The sequence below is a fragment of the Chelmon rostratus genome, chromosome 12 (assembly GCF_017976325.1).
Source record: "Chelmon rostratus isolate fCheRos1 chromosome 12, fCheRos1.pri, whole genome shotgun sequence".
NCBI classification, from domain to species: domain Eukaryota; kingdom Metazoa; phylum Chordata; class Actinopteri; order Chaetodontiformes; family Chaetodontidae; genus Chelmon; species Chelmon rostratus.
The window spans coordinates 20,140,754-20,155,800 of record NC_055669.1 but is presented as its reverse complement, the minus strand read 5'-3'; the positions used below and the strand labels follow the sequence as shown (position 1 = coordinate 20,155,800).

Sequence of the window (15,047 nt, the reverse complement as noted above, 5' to 3'; positions counted from 1 at the left end):
CATTTGGCAAAGCACCAAACATTTATTTCAGTTGTACATAGGTTGTAAACATACTGTAATTACACAGGTTTGAAAGCGGCTCCGAAGTCGATGCTATCATAGCTTTAGGCTAAAGAGGCGGAGATGCAAAAAAAGATGCATACGTTGATCAAAGTCAAATCTGAGTCAGAGAAAGAAGCTTGATATCTGGAGATCACAGCGTCTGGGCTCAGCAGAATCAATCACGTGAACCCAGAACCACTAATCCTCCTAATCTGGAACTATCACGGCGAAGGAAGGTAATATGTGTAAGGAAGCGCAGAATCACAACAAGAGCTCTAATCATTTCCAACAATACAGACGTTCAACCCGACATTTTTCAGAATCCAGTTTTAATATTTTAGAATGAACAATTCAAGGCACATGAAAACATTTTGTTCACTGTTACAAAGAAGAAAGTCAACAGGGCTTTTTTTTGTGAATGGCAAAAAAACCCAACAACAATTGGACAAACACAGAAATGTTTTAATGTTTTAAAGTAAGTTAACACCACAAATAATGTTCAAACTTGATTTGTGTCATCAAGATATAAACATGGTTGAACAGCCACACTGAGGTACAGTATAACATCTGGGGGAGTAACGCTTGGAAGAATAAGCCCTTTCTTACAATACTTATATTACTATCTTATTTTATTATGGCTTAATATCCTGATGGGCATACCGAGCGGTATGTTGTGAAAAAAAGACAAAATGCTTTTAGAGGTGTTGTGTTTCAGTTGGGTTTGCTCTCATAAAAATCAAATGCCGAAAGTTATATTATTTACAAAAGGATTATTTTATACTTACAAATTGGACTGTTTTCAAAAGACATTATATTTCTTAGCAAATTTGTTCTTAACACACGTCAAATATATTCATTGGATTTATTTCTATATAGTTTACCGAATATTTATTTGAACTTTAAGAGCTGGGGCACATGCAAGTTTTTAAGAGTGGATTCGGAAAGGAACAATATTGTACAAAATAATAATAATAATTACAGTTTTATCAAAAAGCACTTTTTTTGTAGCACCTTGAGTGTTTTGTGATTCTGCACAAAAGCACCTCTGTGGTTGTATTCAGAGCAGCACCTGGAGCATCCAGAGAGGGAGGTGTGGTGGGAGGGAGGGGGAGGACGAGGGAGGACGGGGCTCGGGGTGAGTGGATCCTCTCTCTGTTGCTGAAAGTGCGCCACTGTCCGCCACGGCATCAAATGTCCTTTTCCTGATGTCACTCCCATCACTACATGTAAGTTAAAGTCATGTGATTCTGGCCCTACAAGGGCGAGGAGTAGTTTCCCCCGGTCAGCGCTTTCATGACAGGGCCGAGGGGCGCTCTTCTTCTTCTTCGTCTCCGGATCTTCTCGGCAACAAAAGCGAACACAGGTTTTTGCTTGGCGGGGAGAGAAGGCAAAGGTTGTCGGATCTCAGCGTGTGGGTGGTGATATGTACCCTCTGACCCTGTCCTTCAGCGGGGAGTCGGGGCGTGTCTAGCCGAGGAAACAGACGGGGCCGACCTCGAAGCCAAACCTCTGGTTGGATTCCCCAAAGTCATTCAGCATGACGTCAATGATGGGCAACTGGTCGATGCGGGGAGTGTTGATCTCCATCACCGTCTTCGAATAGCCCTGCTTCAACTGCGAACACAGAGGGCAGACAGGGAGACGCTGTTTCATAAGGTGGCACTGAGAAAATGCTTTCAGGGAGATGTTTAATAAGGAGGAGTTTTATAAGACGGAAGAATCGCCTTGAAAAAGCAGGTACAGAAATTGGATGAATGGGTGGACGGATGATATAATATCTTCTGGTTAGCTTGATTAATGTTGTCATTGTTTTAATCGACAACAGTATTGATAACCAGCTTCTCAAATGTGAAGATCTGCTATTTTTCTCTTCTTTTACATCATTTTAAATCAAATATCTGGGAGTTTTGGGAAGTTGATTGAGGACATTAAACATCCTTAAGATGTCATCCCAGGCTGTGGCCATTTTTTTTTCTAAAATTAAACAATGAAATGTCTTAAAGAAAGTGTCTCTTTGTCTTTATAAGTGCCCAAACTGCCATTAAATTAAAAACTACGAATAAATATCAAAGACTTTCCACTAGCAAAGCAAATTATGCTTATTTTCAGTTTAATTTGCTGATTATTTCCTTGAGGAAACATTTGATCCATAAAATATTATAAAATAGTAACAACCGTGCATTGTTGTGTCCTAGTTTCCTTCACATTACTTGTTGTGTCTGACAAGGATTCAAACACACAAACATACTCTATTCAATAGCATAAAAATCAAAGAAATCCAGCAAATATTTCCATTTTCAGAACGTGGAACCAGTGAATGTTTGGTATTTTAAACCATCAATTACCAAATAAAAAGATTAATTTTCTGTTGATTAATTAATCAGTTAATTGTCTCATCATTTCAGCTCCATGTCCACGTTAATTAAAAACCACTGAATCCTGTAAATCTACAGCAGAGAAACTGCACATGCTTTCTTAACCAAAATCTGATTCTACATTTGCTCTGCACCTGTCCAAACTTCGCTGAGTGACATTCTCCTGCGACGGTCTACATATTTGTAAGGATTAATGGGATTTCATGGGAATTAAACAGAAAGTTTGGCAGCGAACCGAAAGTTAGAAAACGAGCGTTTACCGAGCAGCTGTCCATCAGCGGCTTGATGAAGGGATTATTGTCGTACGACATCTCCTCGTCGTTGGAGCCCAGGAAGCGCAGCGCCTTGTCATAGTTGTCAGCCTTGGCGTCGTACCAGGCCACGGACTGATGGCAAATGTAGGTGAAGTTCTGCCGTGCCGAGGAGCTCAGCAGCTTCAGGAAGGTCATCTGCACTGTGTTGATGGAGTTTTCTGCCACGTCGACGTAGTTCAGCTGGGGTAGAAAGATGGAGAGAAAGGCGAAGGGAATGAGGTCAAACAATGGGGAAAAGGAGGGAAAGAAGAACAGAATAGGTGGTAAAAGGATGGAGTTAGGAGGGGTTTGAAAGAAAAGGTGGAGAGGAGAGATGAGGAGGTGAAGAGGAAATTAAGAAAAGGGAAGGTGAGAAAGGTGAAGGTGGGAGATGTATGACAGAGGAAGGCGGCGTAGGAAAGAGAGTGATTAGTGGGAAAGAGTTATTGTAAATGAGACGAAGTGATAGAGCAGCAAAATTGAAAAACTTATCTACGAGCATCTGCTGGGAGGTAATAGGAGAGAAAATAGGTAAATAAAAAGTGTGTTGACTCACAATTTTGCCTCGTTTAAACTCACTGAACCATGAACCTGGAGCCTCCTTGGGCCAGTTGGATATTCTAACCTGAAATAAAAAAAAAGGGAAATGACAATTAGAGGAGTTTAAAAGTTGTCACCGTGCACCAGCTGTACACAGAGCTTAGTTAAACAGCTGCAAACAGCTCCTGCATGTTTTTTAACCTCACTGAGTTTCGTCAATACGTTGGATTGAAGAGTCTTTAAATCACCATTATCATAAAACACAGTTTGCCTCAGGTCTGACGCTGCATTTAAAAGATGTCAGCGTCTGCCCTTTACTTACTCCTGCGGATTTCTTATCTGGGTAGATGCACGTTTCTCCGCCTGCTGTGAAGTTGCAGAACACCTTGATGGCGTCTCCGGTGCAGCCCTGGTTGGGATCAATCCAGTATTCACCTGAGAGACAAACAGAGCAGTGAGACGGTGCCGAGGCGCAGGTACGAAGCACAGAACATGAACACTGCTGCTGCTATTTAATGTTCACGTCATCCTGGACAAGACTGCTGCAGACTTGTTCTGACCAAAGGTGGAACTTTGGTTTAGAGCTCTCGATCCAGTTTGAAAATCGATCATTGTTGAAATCATTTCAAGCAAAAAAGCCAAACATTTGATGGTTCCAGGTTTTACAATGTGACAATTTACTTTTTTTCTTGGACTGACATTATAGTGAACTGAATATTTTGTGTTTTTGTTGTAGGTAATTTTTAATATTTCTATTTTATGTTTCATGGATCAAACAACTAATCAATCAATTGAGAAAATAATTTGCATATTAATCACCGGTGACAATAATCACCAGCTGCAGCCCTACCACTAAGACAAAATTATGTTTTTGGCTACACACACAGCTTACTGTACAATCAGTAAGCTGTGTGTGTAGTTTCCCTTACAGAGAATAATAAAAAACATTTATCTTTACTACAAACAGCTCTTTCCCTTTGCTGCCTTATCTTTGCTAATGTCTTTTAAGAGAATATTACATGAAATGTATGATATGTATAAGAGGATATTCTTTTTTTCAACCCTGAGTGGCGCCTGCAGACTTGCTTTTATGCAGGCCCAACAACCTCCAGACTCGCAACAGGGCATCTTGTAAGTAGCCTGAGAGGCGAAACCCAGGGCAAAGAAGTACTTTAAATCACTTGCTGCTGTTTGGAAAGCTAAACTGCTGCGAGCTCGTGGTGATGACTGACAGTGAACTCCTCTCTTTCTTCAGAGAGATGTTCAGGATTTCGGCAGCTGGACAGAAAGAAGATGCTGCTCGGAGAGACTGATGCAAAGCGCTGAATGTTTTGACGAATTCTGTCTCATTAATACTCAGACAAACACCGTCTCCATCCTACCGTCTGGGTAGTCAGGCTGGCTCAGGTGCAGGTCGTTGCAGGTCCTGGCAGGATTGTCCTGGGTGCCCATGGGGAACTTCATGCGCTCAATATCCTGTTTGAGGTTGTTCAGGGATCCAAAGACATCCTCCATTCCCTCCACGCCGTAGTCTGCCATCGGCTCGTCTCCCTGCATCTCCGCCTGCCGCCTGGTCTTTCTGGCAGACTGCTGGATGGGTAGCGGCTGGATGACGTCACCGGGTGGACCCTGCAACACGGAGGTCAAGGTCAAGCACATTTTTTGCTACTGATACATATTTCTCAGAGGATGGTCAGCCAATCCCAGGGTAGAGGAGTCTACATGGTCAGTAGTAGGTAACTTACAGGGGGTCCAGGTGGTCCGATCAGTCCAGTGTCTCCCTTCTGACCTGGTGAACCCTGGCAGGAAACAAGGTAACATGGGAATAATTAAGAAAGAACCGATTCTCATAAAACACATAACTGGTTTAACAAATGGTGGCAAAACACTGAAAAGGATGAAAACTCAACTTACACTTGATCCCTTGGATCCTTTCTGTCCTTGAGGGCCCTGTTGAAAAAGAAACATGAAGAGATGAACAAAGACCCCACACAAAGTGGATAAAATACATGTTTGATCAAAAAGAATGGAACTTACAGAAATACCGGGGGGACCAGGGGGGCCGAGAGGACCTTGGGTACCAGAGGCGCCCTTATAACAGACAAGAGAAAGCATTTAAAGCGTCTTATCTCTGAGATGATGTTTGATGGATGTGTTTGTCTATAAGCAAGCAGTGAACTGGGCTCCACTGTTATACATTATAGCAGACAAAACTCTTCCCACATGTAAAAAGACTTGGAGTAAAATGAGTATATATGAGATTATAATCCAAACATATGGTTCACTTTCTCTCCTGTACGACTATATGGTGATCTTGTGGGAATTTAACCTGTAACTCTAGGAAAGTCACACTTTACACATACATTTATGCAGCTACGGCCGTCTGAGATTCACATTCTTATGGAGACTACGCAGAGCATATTTTCAGGAAGCGTATTCCTGCCTGACACAGAGCCCGACTTACAGAATCACCCTTGCCTCCTGCAGTACCCTGAGGTCCGGGCAAACCTCTGTCTCCCTTCTCTCCAGGCTCGCCAGGGGGCCCGATCAGACCAATTAGACCTGGATGACCCTGGAACAGGCAGAGAGGGGAGGAGAGAACACAAAGTGAGACAAAAGCATTGAAATAAATTCAGAGAGCACAACAATATTTGTACAAATTATCCGTTTGACAAAAGCAATTTTCACATCAACGAAAGTGTAATTTCAGTTTGTTCGTCACCTGAAGGAATGAAGGTTTTTCAGCCAAGCAAAAATGCAAATTCACCTGCAAGTTTATGCACAATGTCTGCCCGGTACTGTCTTATTTCTGCCTATAAATAATTAGTGTGTTTATAGTGGTCGTCATATTTAACAATGGTGGTCTGTCTCGGCACCTGCTGCTGGGCAGAGTTATGGCCAGCTGCTTCTGACTGCTGCATCCTGGCATTAAACCAATGACCATTAGAAAGATGATATTATTGGACTTATACATATTCATTCAGTGCATTAAATCACTGTGAAAGCTCCGCGCAGAGCTGAGCCTTTCTTCATCTCACTGGGAGACAGCGAACAAAGAGATAGAGGCAATAGGCCCAGATGTTTGCTCACTGTGGAAACTTCAGATAAGGGCATAAGCAGATATGAGAAATATACAATAAAGCCATTTGAGATTAGCATCGTAATAATGTCTTGCCTTCTCTCCCTTGTATCCAGAGTCACCTTTCATACCAGGAAGTCCAGGGGGTCCCTGTGGAGGGAAAGACGCAGACTGTCAAGCATAATGTGAAATGAATTCACATTATTTTACAGTGAGAGCCATCGCAGACCTCTGTATTCATGGTGGCTACCCTGCAGAGGTACTGCAACAGCTGCTCAGCAATACATCAGGGGTTGCAGCTAACGATCATTTTGTTCACAAAATGTCAGCAGACATGTTTTGTCTGACCAACAGAGCAAAAATCCAAAGCTGTTCAATTTACTATCATCTATGAAATGCATCAACTTCCCACATCTCTCATGATGGAACCAGGAAGACAATAAAAAACTCCAAAATAATTATTCAGTTATCAAAATAGTTGCTGATTATTTAATTGATTTATTGGCTAATCATTGCAGCTCTATAATACTTTGATGTCATCACACCAAAAACTGGTATGTTGCACCATAAAAACACATTCTCCTTCAGATGAGTCATATCCATGTCATTTATTAGCTAAAGAGCAAACTTCTTTAACAAGGCATGGGCAGGCAGCGCCGCAGTATCAGCAGTCAGCACATTTTTTGGCGTATATACAAGAACTGAAGCTAAATGTTTTTGCTGAGGAGATGAGAGGACATGTCTTACAATAGGTCCGGGAGGGCCGTCTTGGCCAGAAGCACCGGGGAGTCCTTGCTCACCCTGAAAACAAAGAAAAAATAATTACAGGGGTTTGCATAACTATATACATGGCTTATACATATCAATGATGAGCTCACTTCCTGAACAGATTTCACAATCAGCAGATGCTTTTATTTGTAGTTTAGCTTTTGAAATTATGCTAAAATCACACATCTGCGATCATAGTATCCTGTGGTTGGTTCGTTTGTTTTCACACCACAAACGAGTCCCATTGACAGCAGACCGTGATCCACCTTTTCATGTGGGTTCATTTTAACCTGATCAAACAGGTTCGGTGTGAAAGCACCCTGAAACGCGTGGCACCAAAAGTGACAAAATGTACTCACAACAGGGCCAGGGATTCCACGCAGTCCCTCAGGACCAGCCTTTCCGGGAGGCCCCTGAGGTCCCACAGGTCCGGTTTTCCCAACAGGTCCCTCTGCTCCAGCTTCTCCCTGTGAAGCATTAGCACAAAATAACACTTGAAGGAGTGTTTGTGTGTGTCCTTGAATGCTAACAAACATGCTGAACGCATTTCCTTCCTGAAAAAACACTTGAATTTTTTTTTTTTACACACTGTGTGCATATATGCTCATCCCTGTGCAGCTGGTACAAACAAACCTGGGACTCGCTCCTGAAACTTCCCCTGCAGGGCTACACGCTGTCAAAACCTCCACACGTTATCTGAAATGCTGTTACTTTGCTGTGCGTACGGTCTTTGCACCATATGTGTTTGGATAAAAGTCAAATATGTCCTTTATCCAACGTGATAATTAAAGTAATCCTGTATCCGGAAGTCATATTATTCAATGTATTGCGATGTTTTCCTTCCACAAACCCTTAGAATGGAAGGATTCGAGGATTTGAAACACTGAAACAGATCAAATGTTACCAGATCTCGACTGTTGTCTCTGAGCAGCGACAGCGAGTTTGTATGTATTGAAGTTCCAGAGATGTCATATCGACTTGGCTCATAGGAGGAGGGGATTAAATTGTTCTGACAACCAATTAGGCCTGGATTTGACACTCTAGGATCACCACGCAGGCTTTGTCTTGTCTCCATCAAATCAACTCTAATCCCTTTACCTCAGTGTGAATAAAATGTGCACTTTGTATATGTGTGTGTCTGCGTGACAGTCTGAGAGACGGAGAATGACGAAGAACAAAGGGAAGCGCGAGGCTGTGTCTGAGATCTGTCAGGTTTTCCGTCCGTGCATTTCTCTGAACCAACTGATCTGGAGACAAACAATTTCTTTAAGGCTTACAAAGATTTCTCCCATTCGATGCTCTTCAACCGTGCAAGCACTAGCATGTTGTGGATTTTAACAAAGCAATCAAATCCGCTGAAAGTAGCCTCAAGACACCCCGCTGCTGCTTCTGTGAGACAAATTCAGCAGTTTTTACAAACATACGGGACCTGAGGCGAGGTATTAAAGGAAACGGTTTGAATCGGTGTCACTTTGCTTTTTATACCGTCTACTGGACATCTATCATTCCAGACGTTTCATTCAATCTTGCTGGAATGCATTCGGGCGGCGAAGTCCGGCAGCCGCGTATGGAAGCGAGAGAGGCCGTACAGATTTGAATGATTCAAGCGACTTCAAGGTTCCCTCTGCTGCTCTTTTTTAAGTTGTTTATCTCAAAGGATGCACAACTTTGGGTGACGCAACGCACAGTCCGATCAATGGTGTTACAGGGGGCGAGGCATGCTGCACGGCCAGCAAGGACAGTTAAGAGGAATGCTGCAAACAATGCTGGATTGAAAAAAAAGGAAGGACAATGCACTCGACATGTTTGTGCAACTTTAGAGACACACATAATGTGTTATGGTGAATAACACTGAAAGTAAATAAAACTCCAAAAGGCCCATTTAAACCCAAACCATGACTTTTTACCAGCAGAGAATACTTCATATATACAAATAAATGAATAGCACTGAAATATTTCATTTGTTATTCTTCAGGTACTTAAATTCCTACAAAGCGATGTCCTTGAAAGAACAGTTACCGAGGCTTGATTGATTATCCTGAGTATGTGCTGTATGTGTGAATTTCACATTAACAATCAGACCTGAGCATCTCAGTATTTTGACTTGATATACATGATTTATATATATATATATGATTTTTTAAATCTGAAACTGGCATTTAATAATAAACTGACATAACTTCAGTCAGATGTTTTTTAAAGTAAACTCACTGGTGTTTACATTTCAATACTGAGCGTTCAGTTGCTTATAAGATTCCAATTAAGACTGTTTTGTGCGTCCATTTCATTATTCAACCCTGATCCCAGCATGCATTCTTCTTCTGCATGCATGTACAACTTCAACTGCTGATGCCGACTGTGAAGTCAGATGGTTGACAGCTTACCTTGGATCCCTTCTCTCCTTGTCTGCCCTCCTGACCTGCTCGTCCAACAGGTCCCTGAGAAGATCAGCAAAAAATACAGTCATAGTTTAGTACATGAATACATCAAATATATCGCCATAGTTAACATAGTAAACTTAATAACTAAACTCCTTCATGTCAAAACCTTTCACATAAACCTGTTCAAAAGGCCAGAAAATGGCTAATTATTCTCCAAGGGGAAACTATCCAACAGTGCCTCACAAGCATTAGTTTCATGTATGTATATATTGTACTAATTGTTCAGCTGATGCATGCTCCGACCTTGAATCTTTTTAAAGAGAGAGCCTTATGCAGGGCCAGACAACATCAGTGCGAGCAAAATGCCCTACATTCCAAACATACTGAGCTAAAAGCACATCAGCATTTTCACCAAACAGCCTCTGGTCAGAACCTTGTAAGTGGGCTGTCATTTGCCATTAGAAACCATAATCAAATAGACCAAACAAAAGCCACCGGTCTTCAATGTAGGTTATGAGCTCTGGCAACTGTGTATGTGCATTAGTGAATGTGCGCACGTGTGTGCACGCTGGCATGTGTGTGTGTGCACCCGTGCGTGCATGTGTGCTAATGTAGTCAAGCAGCCACATGCATGAACGAGCACCAAACCTGAGTCAATTTCGAAGAGATATTGGAAGAGAGACTAACCCGGAATTACTTTGGCGAGGGATGAAAAATCATATCGCAAAGTCCATTAATATGGACATGGAACTGGGGTCTAATTTGCTGTGTAGCCTCTGTCACCTAGACACTGCGCCTTGGAATACAAATCGCGGGTTGAAAAAGTGCTTTACAGTACAAATGTTTTTAAATGTGTGATCATCCGTCTGATCCTGAGATTCAGTTTTAAGACATTTTATCTCAGTGTATCTACCCTGATGATGATCCTCTGTCCTACGACGTGCAGGACAGTACAGTGTCGGACCACAAGCTGCATCGTCATGATAAGCTTGAGAAATTAATGTGTTTCAGCCACAACAGGCAATACTCTAATCAGATTTTGAAATCAGGAAAGTGGCGATGAAGATCAGTTCAGCACATTCTCTTCCTCACAGTGCTGGAAGAAGTTCTCAGATCCTATACTTATATAAAAGTTATATAAAAGTCCTACTTAAGTACACATACTTTAGTACTATCAGAAAAATGTACTTAAAGTATTGAAAGTAAAAGCACTTGCTGGCCAAATTTGGTGGATGTGGAGGGAGTTTTATCTTCCTTATGTGCAGTTGGGTAGTTTAGTGGTTGCTAAGCTGGGGGTCGCACCCCCTCTAGTGGGTCAGGATATAAATCTGAGGGGTTGGGAGATGATTAATAAGGTAGGAAAGAAGGAAAAACAAAGCTCTGCGCCACCAATTTGAACTACTTTGTTAGACTGCTTCTAATCTTTGCTTTTTTTGTGAAACATAGTATAATTTTGTCTCTTTGGGACTCAAACAGCACACAAAGAACAACACAAAGCCATGTGAGAAGTTAAGAGGGGAAATCTCTCTTTGGTGGAAGTGCTGACGACTGGTTAAATCTTCAGCAATCAATGCAGTGTATTAGTCGTAGCCTTTACTAATCTGAAAGGTGACTTGTAACTGTAGCTGTCAAATAAATGTATAGAGTAAAAAGCACAGTATTTCCTCCTGAAAGCAGAAGAAGAACGTGGCATAAAATGACCTTAAATGTGTACAGAACTTGAGTAAATATAGCAGCTGTTTTATATCACTGTTTATTCATGATCCCAAGCAAAACAAAAAAAACACACCTACACTTCTGCAACATGGAAGAGTTGCATATGTGCCGTCAGCTGTGTGTTTGCATTAATACACAGAGCTGGTTGATACTGATGCTCTGCAGGAGAAGTTACTGAGCATCAGCTCTGCTGAAGTACACAAAACTGAAATAATTCACTTTAAGTATCAACGTTTCTATTGTCTGTTGCCATACTGAGCCAGCCATTCACACAGTACATGAATGGCATGCTTTATTGCTGACAGTAAAACGTTATTACAGTAAATGGAAGGCATCGTAAAAAATGTTACACCGCTAAAATGAAATAATATCAGCTCAAGTCCGATGTGGCAGAAAGGGCATCGAGTGCCAGAAATTAAAGTGACAAGTTAATTTCCTGACATTAGCGGCAGCAGCGGTCCTGCTGCTTTCACATTACTGCAAGTCAAACTCACAATATGTCAATATTCTCTTACAGGATGATCTCTATCTGCAATTACTGCCTATTCCAGGCGCTCAGTTTACCTAACTGCATCATTTCCTGTCAAACACGTGTATATTCATTCAAAACCCAGACATATAATGCTGTCATAAATGTGTATCATGCTCCAGCGGGTATTATTCTGAAGCCTAGATGGAGCATTGTTCATCTAAAAATAGAGACCATCTCGAGAGCTTAGCACAAGTATCATCTCATGCATCATTTTGGAAATGTACTCACCCTTTTGCCAGGAGGTCCTGGTACTCCAGCCTCGCCAGATGGACCTGGAGGGCCCTAAATCAGAGCAGAGAGAACAGTTGACTTCAAGGAAACTGAAGAGTTTTGTTACATCATGAGATAACTCTATTTCTGTAAAAGAGAAGACAGATAGATCATTCGATACTGTATCCTCAGGTTATCGTATACATTAAGGGATTAATGCTGCAGTATTCATGCACATCAGTGTGTAAATGCGAAAATATTTTTAGTGGCTGAATGTGACTTTTTCATTGTTTTTACACCTTCAGCTCACATAAGACTTACAGGCTGTCCGGCCTCTCCATCATCTCCTTTGTCACCCGCTAAACCGTCAAGACCCTAAACAAAATGAAACATGACAACATAAGTCAGCTTTCATACTGTACTGCAACTCGACTCCACACCACTGCTTGAACTACTGTATTCAATAAATACACACACAAAAATACAACGTATTGGCCTTTTCATTGCTTTTAATTCTCACTGCTACAGGTATTTAGTCACGGTTAAAGCTCCACAAGGATAATTAATTCAGCATGTATTCACTGAATGGTATATATATCCTAAACACAAACACAAGATCGATTGAGGGGTAAATGTAGCACTTACAGCAGCACCAGGCTCACCAGGGGGACCAGGGTCTCCTGGGAAGCCGACAGGACCCTGCAGACAGATCGAGAAATGAAGACTGAGCTCGACTCAGATATCTGACATCACATCAACAACAACTCTGCCAGGCAGACGGCTCGACTAAGAAGCATGACACGGGGATTCTGTCACTGACAGCTTCAATGTGGCATCAGTCATGACTGTGTGTGTGTGTAACAGTGCGGCTCACGTACAGGGTTACCCTTGGGACCGTCATCTCCGGGGGGTCCGCGGCCACCGGCGGGTCCAGCAGCTCCGGGTGGGCCAGTTTCTCCCTTCTCACCGGTCTCTCCTCTGATGCCCTGAGGAAAAATGCATCACAGGCTTGTCACATTGAGGACCACATAAGGGCCGTGCAGCCTCTGTGATATGTGTTAGCAAATCTGTCACTACAACATCAGAACGTGCACCAAAGCCGGCTCTGAGAACTCAAAGTTTGGATCTGAAAAAAGAAACCAAATGAAGCTCTGAACAGTTCAGATTATTTGCTCCAGAGGTTCGTTTTAAAAACATATTTTTGATTCACTAAATGATCACACTAGATAGTCTTTGCAGTATCGTTTTTTGCTCTAGTAATAGCAGCAATACTGTCTTAAAGTGTTGGCTATGACTCAGAGCGGCAGTTGGAGCATAATTACAAGCCCAGAATCGTTAGTTGGTCCATTAGAGCAAAGCGCGTCTCTAGTCGATGCCAGCGTGGCACCTTTGGAATTGACCTCGATGTGATGTGCAACACTGGCTCTATCTGTCACTGTAAACAGATACGCGGCAGCAGACGGATACGTCAATACAGCCTGATGGACTCAAGGAGGGTGACTGGCTCACAGCCATTACTCAGGTGAGGCCTCCCTGGTCTACTCGACCAATGTGTACTGCTTACCCTGGACTAATAGCACTGCTCTGATCTGAGATATTATCAGGATGCCTGCTGTGGGCACTTTATCATGATTCATACCACTGGAAATTGAAAAGCAGGGGCGCCTCTGCAGGAAAACACAGGATGCTGGGTTATGAAACTGATGTTGTACATATTATGGGGATTGACGCATGTGATGCCTGTGTAAATCTATGCTAAATACGTTATGAGAAAGTGAACTTCCTGTCATTTAACACTACTTTTAGAGATATAAAAGAACAAAATGTTACAGCGAAGAACTCCATGCTATTGCAATGCTTTTGCCACACAAATCAACTCCCAGGATATTTTGACTTTTGCATCTAATAACTGCCTCGCACCGGAGGTTAGATTAATGACACCACCAACAGCGGAGGTGCCCAAATGTGGCTGAGCTAATTATCTGCTGAAAAGCCCTCAGGTTGCTGGCACTGCTACACATCAGCCTACAGTAATATGGAGGTAAAATAGACAGTGGTGGAACAGCCCCCACAGCTGAGGTGTCAAATAATAAACATAACTTAATTAGCTTCACTCAGAGATAAGCAGACAGTCACAATTACACATGAGATGAATCGCCCACAAAGGCGCATGGCTGGACTGTGTTTCATGCTGCTTGCCATGCATCTTAAGTGCTGTTTACATGTGTATAAATGATCAGTTACCCTGTTTTTAGAAAATAATAAATGCTGTGTGAAATGAGATGATAGGTGCTTTGGCACGGTAGTGTACTTACTCCAATACCAGGCTCTCCAGGTGGTCCCGGGTTGCCAGCCTCACCAGTTTCTCCCTGTTGTATCACGGGGAAAATGTGGATTAACATGTTAAAAAGTGGATAATCACACTCACAGTAAACAATCCGCATAGTGTTATCAGATGACTGTCTGGTTGCCAGCTCAGTACTTTTCGTTTGCATCTTGACCTTTGATGTCAAACAAACCTTTGTATGCATTACATGTTAATGAAAATGGCATTTTCCCTCAGGAGCAGAAAGAGAAACATTCCATAGACTGCACTTATTTTCAGGGAAGACATATATTGGTTCTTACCTTCTCACCAACACCTCCCATTGCACCAATTCCACCGGGAGGACCTTGTGCACCCTGTGGATAAATCACAGTGAGGACAGATGGGGAAATATCCAAAGAAAGTGAGAATCCTGTCAGAAAAATGTGTTTTTTGACAAAATTTGAATTTTTAAAATTGAGTGTGACTCAAGCCTTGTCAAAAAGAAATACAACAACAAAAAACAATCAGACTTACATTGGCTCCGCTGGAACCCTGAGGACCTCTGGGGCCAGGAGGACCGGGTGGACCCTGTCAGCAAAAATACAAGTTATGTTCCATATAGAATAATGACAATATGGCTTCTTTTTATGGTGCACAAGGATGATGAAGATTAACAGAAAAACAATACACAATTAACTGTACAGTGGCAAAAGGTAAGGTTGTGTGTGATATACAGGGCGCAAGACTGTATGGCAGTGCATCATTATAGTAAGTAAGTCATTTTTATATATTGTCTGATAACA

The 15,047-nt window shown here is 42.1% G+C and overlaps 1 protein-coding gene across 1 annotated transcript in view; it reads right to left on the bottom strand.

The window, feature by feature from the left end:
* Positions 1-15,047, bottom strand: part of LOC121614929 (collagen alpha-1(XI) chain-like) — an 84,140-nt gene continuing 69,093 nt past the window's right edge. Inside the window, exons 48-67 of the mRNA XM_041949030.1 lie at positions 14,779-14,832; positions 14,565-14,618; positions 14,252-14,305; positions 12,815-12,922; positions 12,582-12,635; positions 12,258-12,311; positions 11,955-12,008; positions 9,482-9,535; positions 7,457-7,564; positions 7,077-7,130; positions 6,426-6,479; positions 5,715-5,822; positions 5,288-5,341; positions 5,165-5,200; positions 4,996-5,049; positions 4,633-4,879; positions 3,573-3,685; positions 3,267-3,335; positions 2,678-2,911; positions 1-1,656 (exon numbers count right to left, since the gene is read on the bottom strand). Coding sequence (XP_041804964.1) covers positions 1,510-1,656; positions 2,678-2,911; positions 3,267-3,335; positions 3,573-3,685; positions 4,633-4,879; positions 4,996-5,049; positions 5,165-5,200; positions 5,288-5,341; positions 5,715-5,822; positions 6,426-6,479; positions 7,077-7,130; positions 7,457-7,564; positions 9,482-9,535; positions 11,955-12,008; positions 12,258-12,311; positions 12,582-12,635; positions 12,815-12,922; positions 14,252-14,305; positions 14,565-14,618; positions 14,779-14,832 — 1,764 coding nt within the window. The 3' untranslated portion in view covers positions 1-1,509. The remainder of the gene's footprint in view (positions 1,657-2,677; positions 2,912-3,266; positions 3,336-3,572; positions 3,686-4,632; positions 4,880-4,995; positions 5,050-5,164; positions 5,201-5,287; positions 5,342-5,714; positions 5,823-6,425; positions 6,480-7,076; positions 7,131-7,456; positions 7,565-9,481; positions 9,536-11,954; positions 12,009-12,257; positions 12,312-12,581; positions 12,636-12,814; positions 12,923-14,251; positions 14,306-14,564; positions 14,619-14,778; positions 14,833-15,047) is intronic.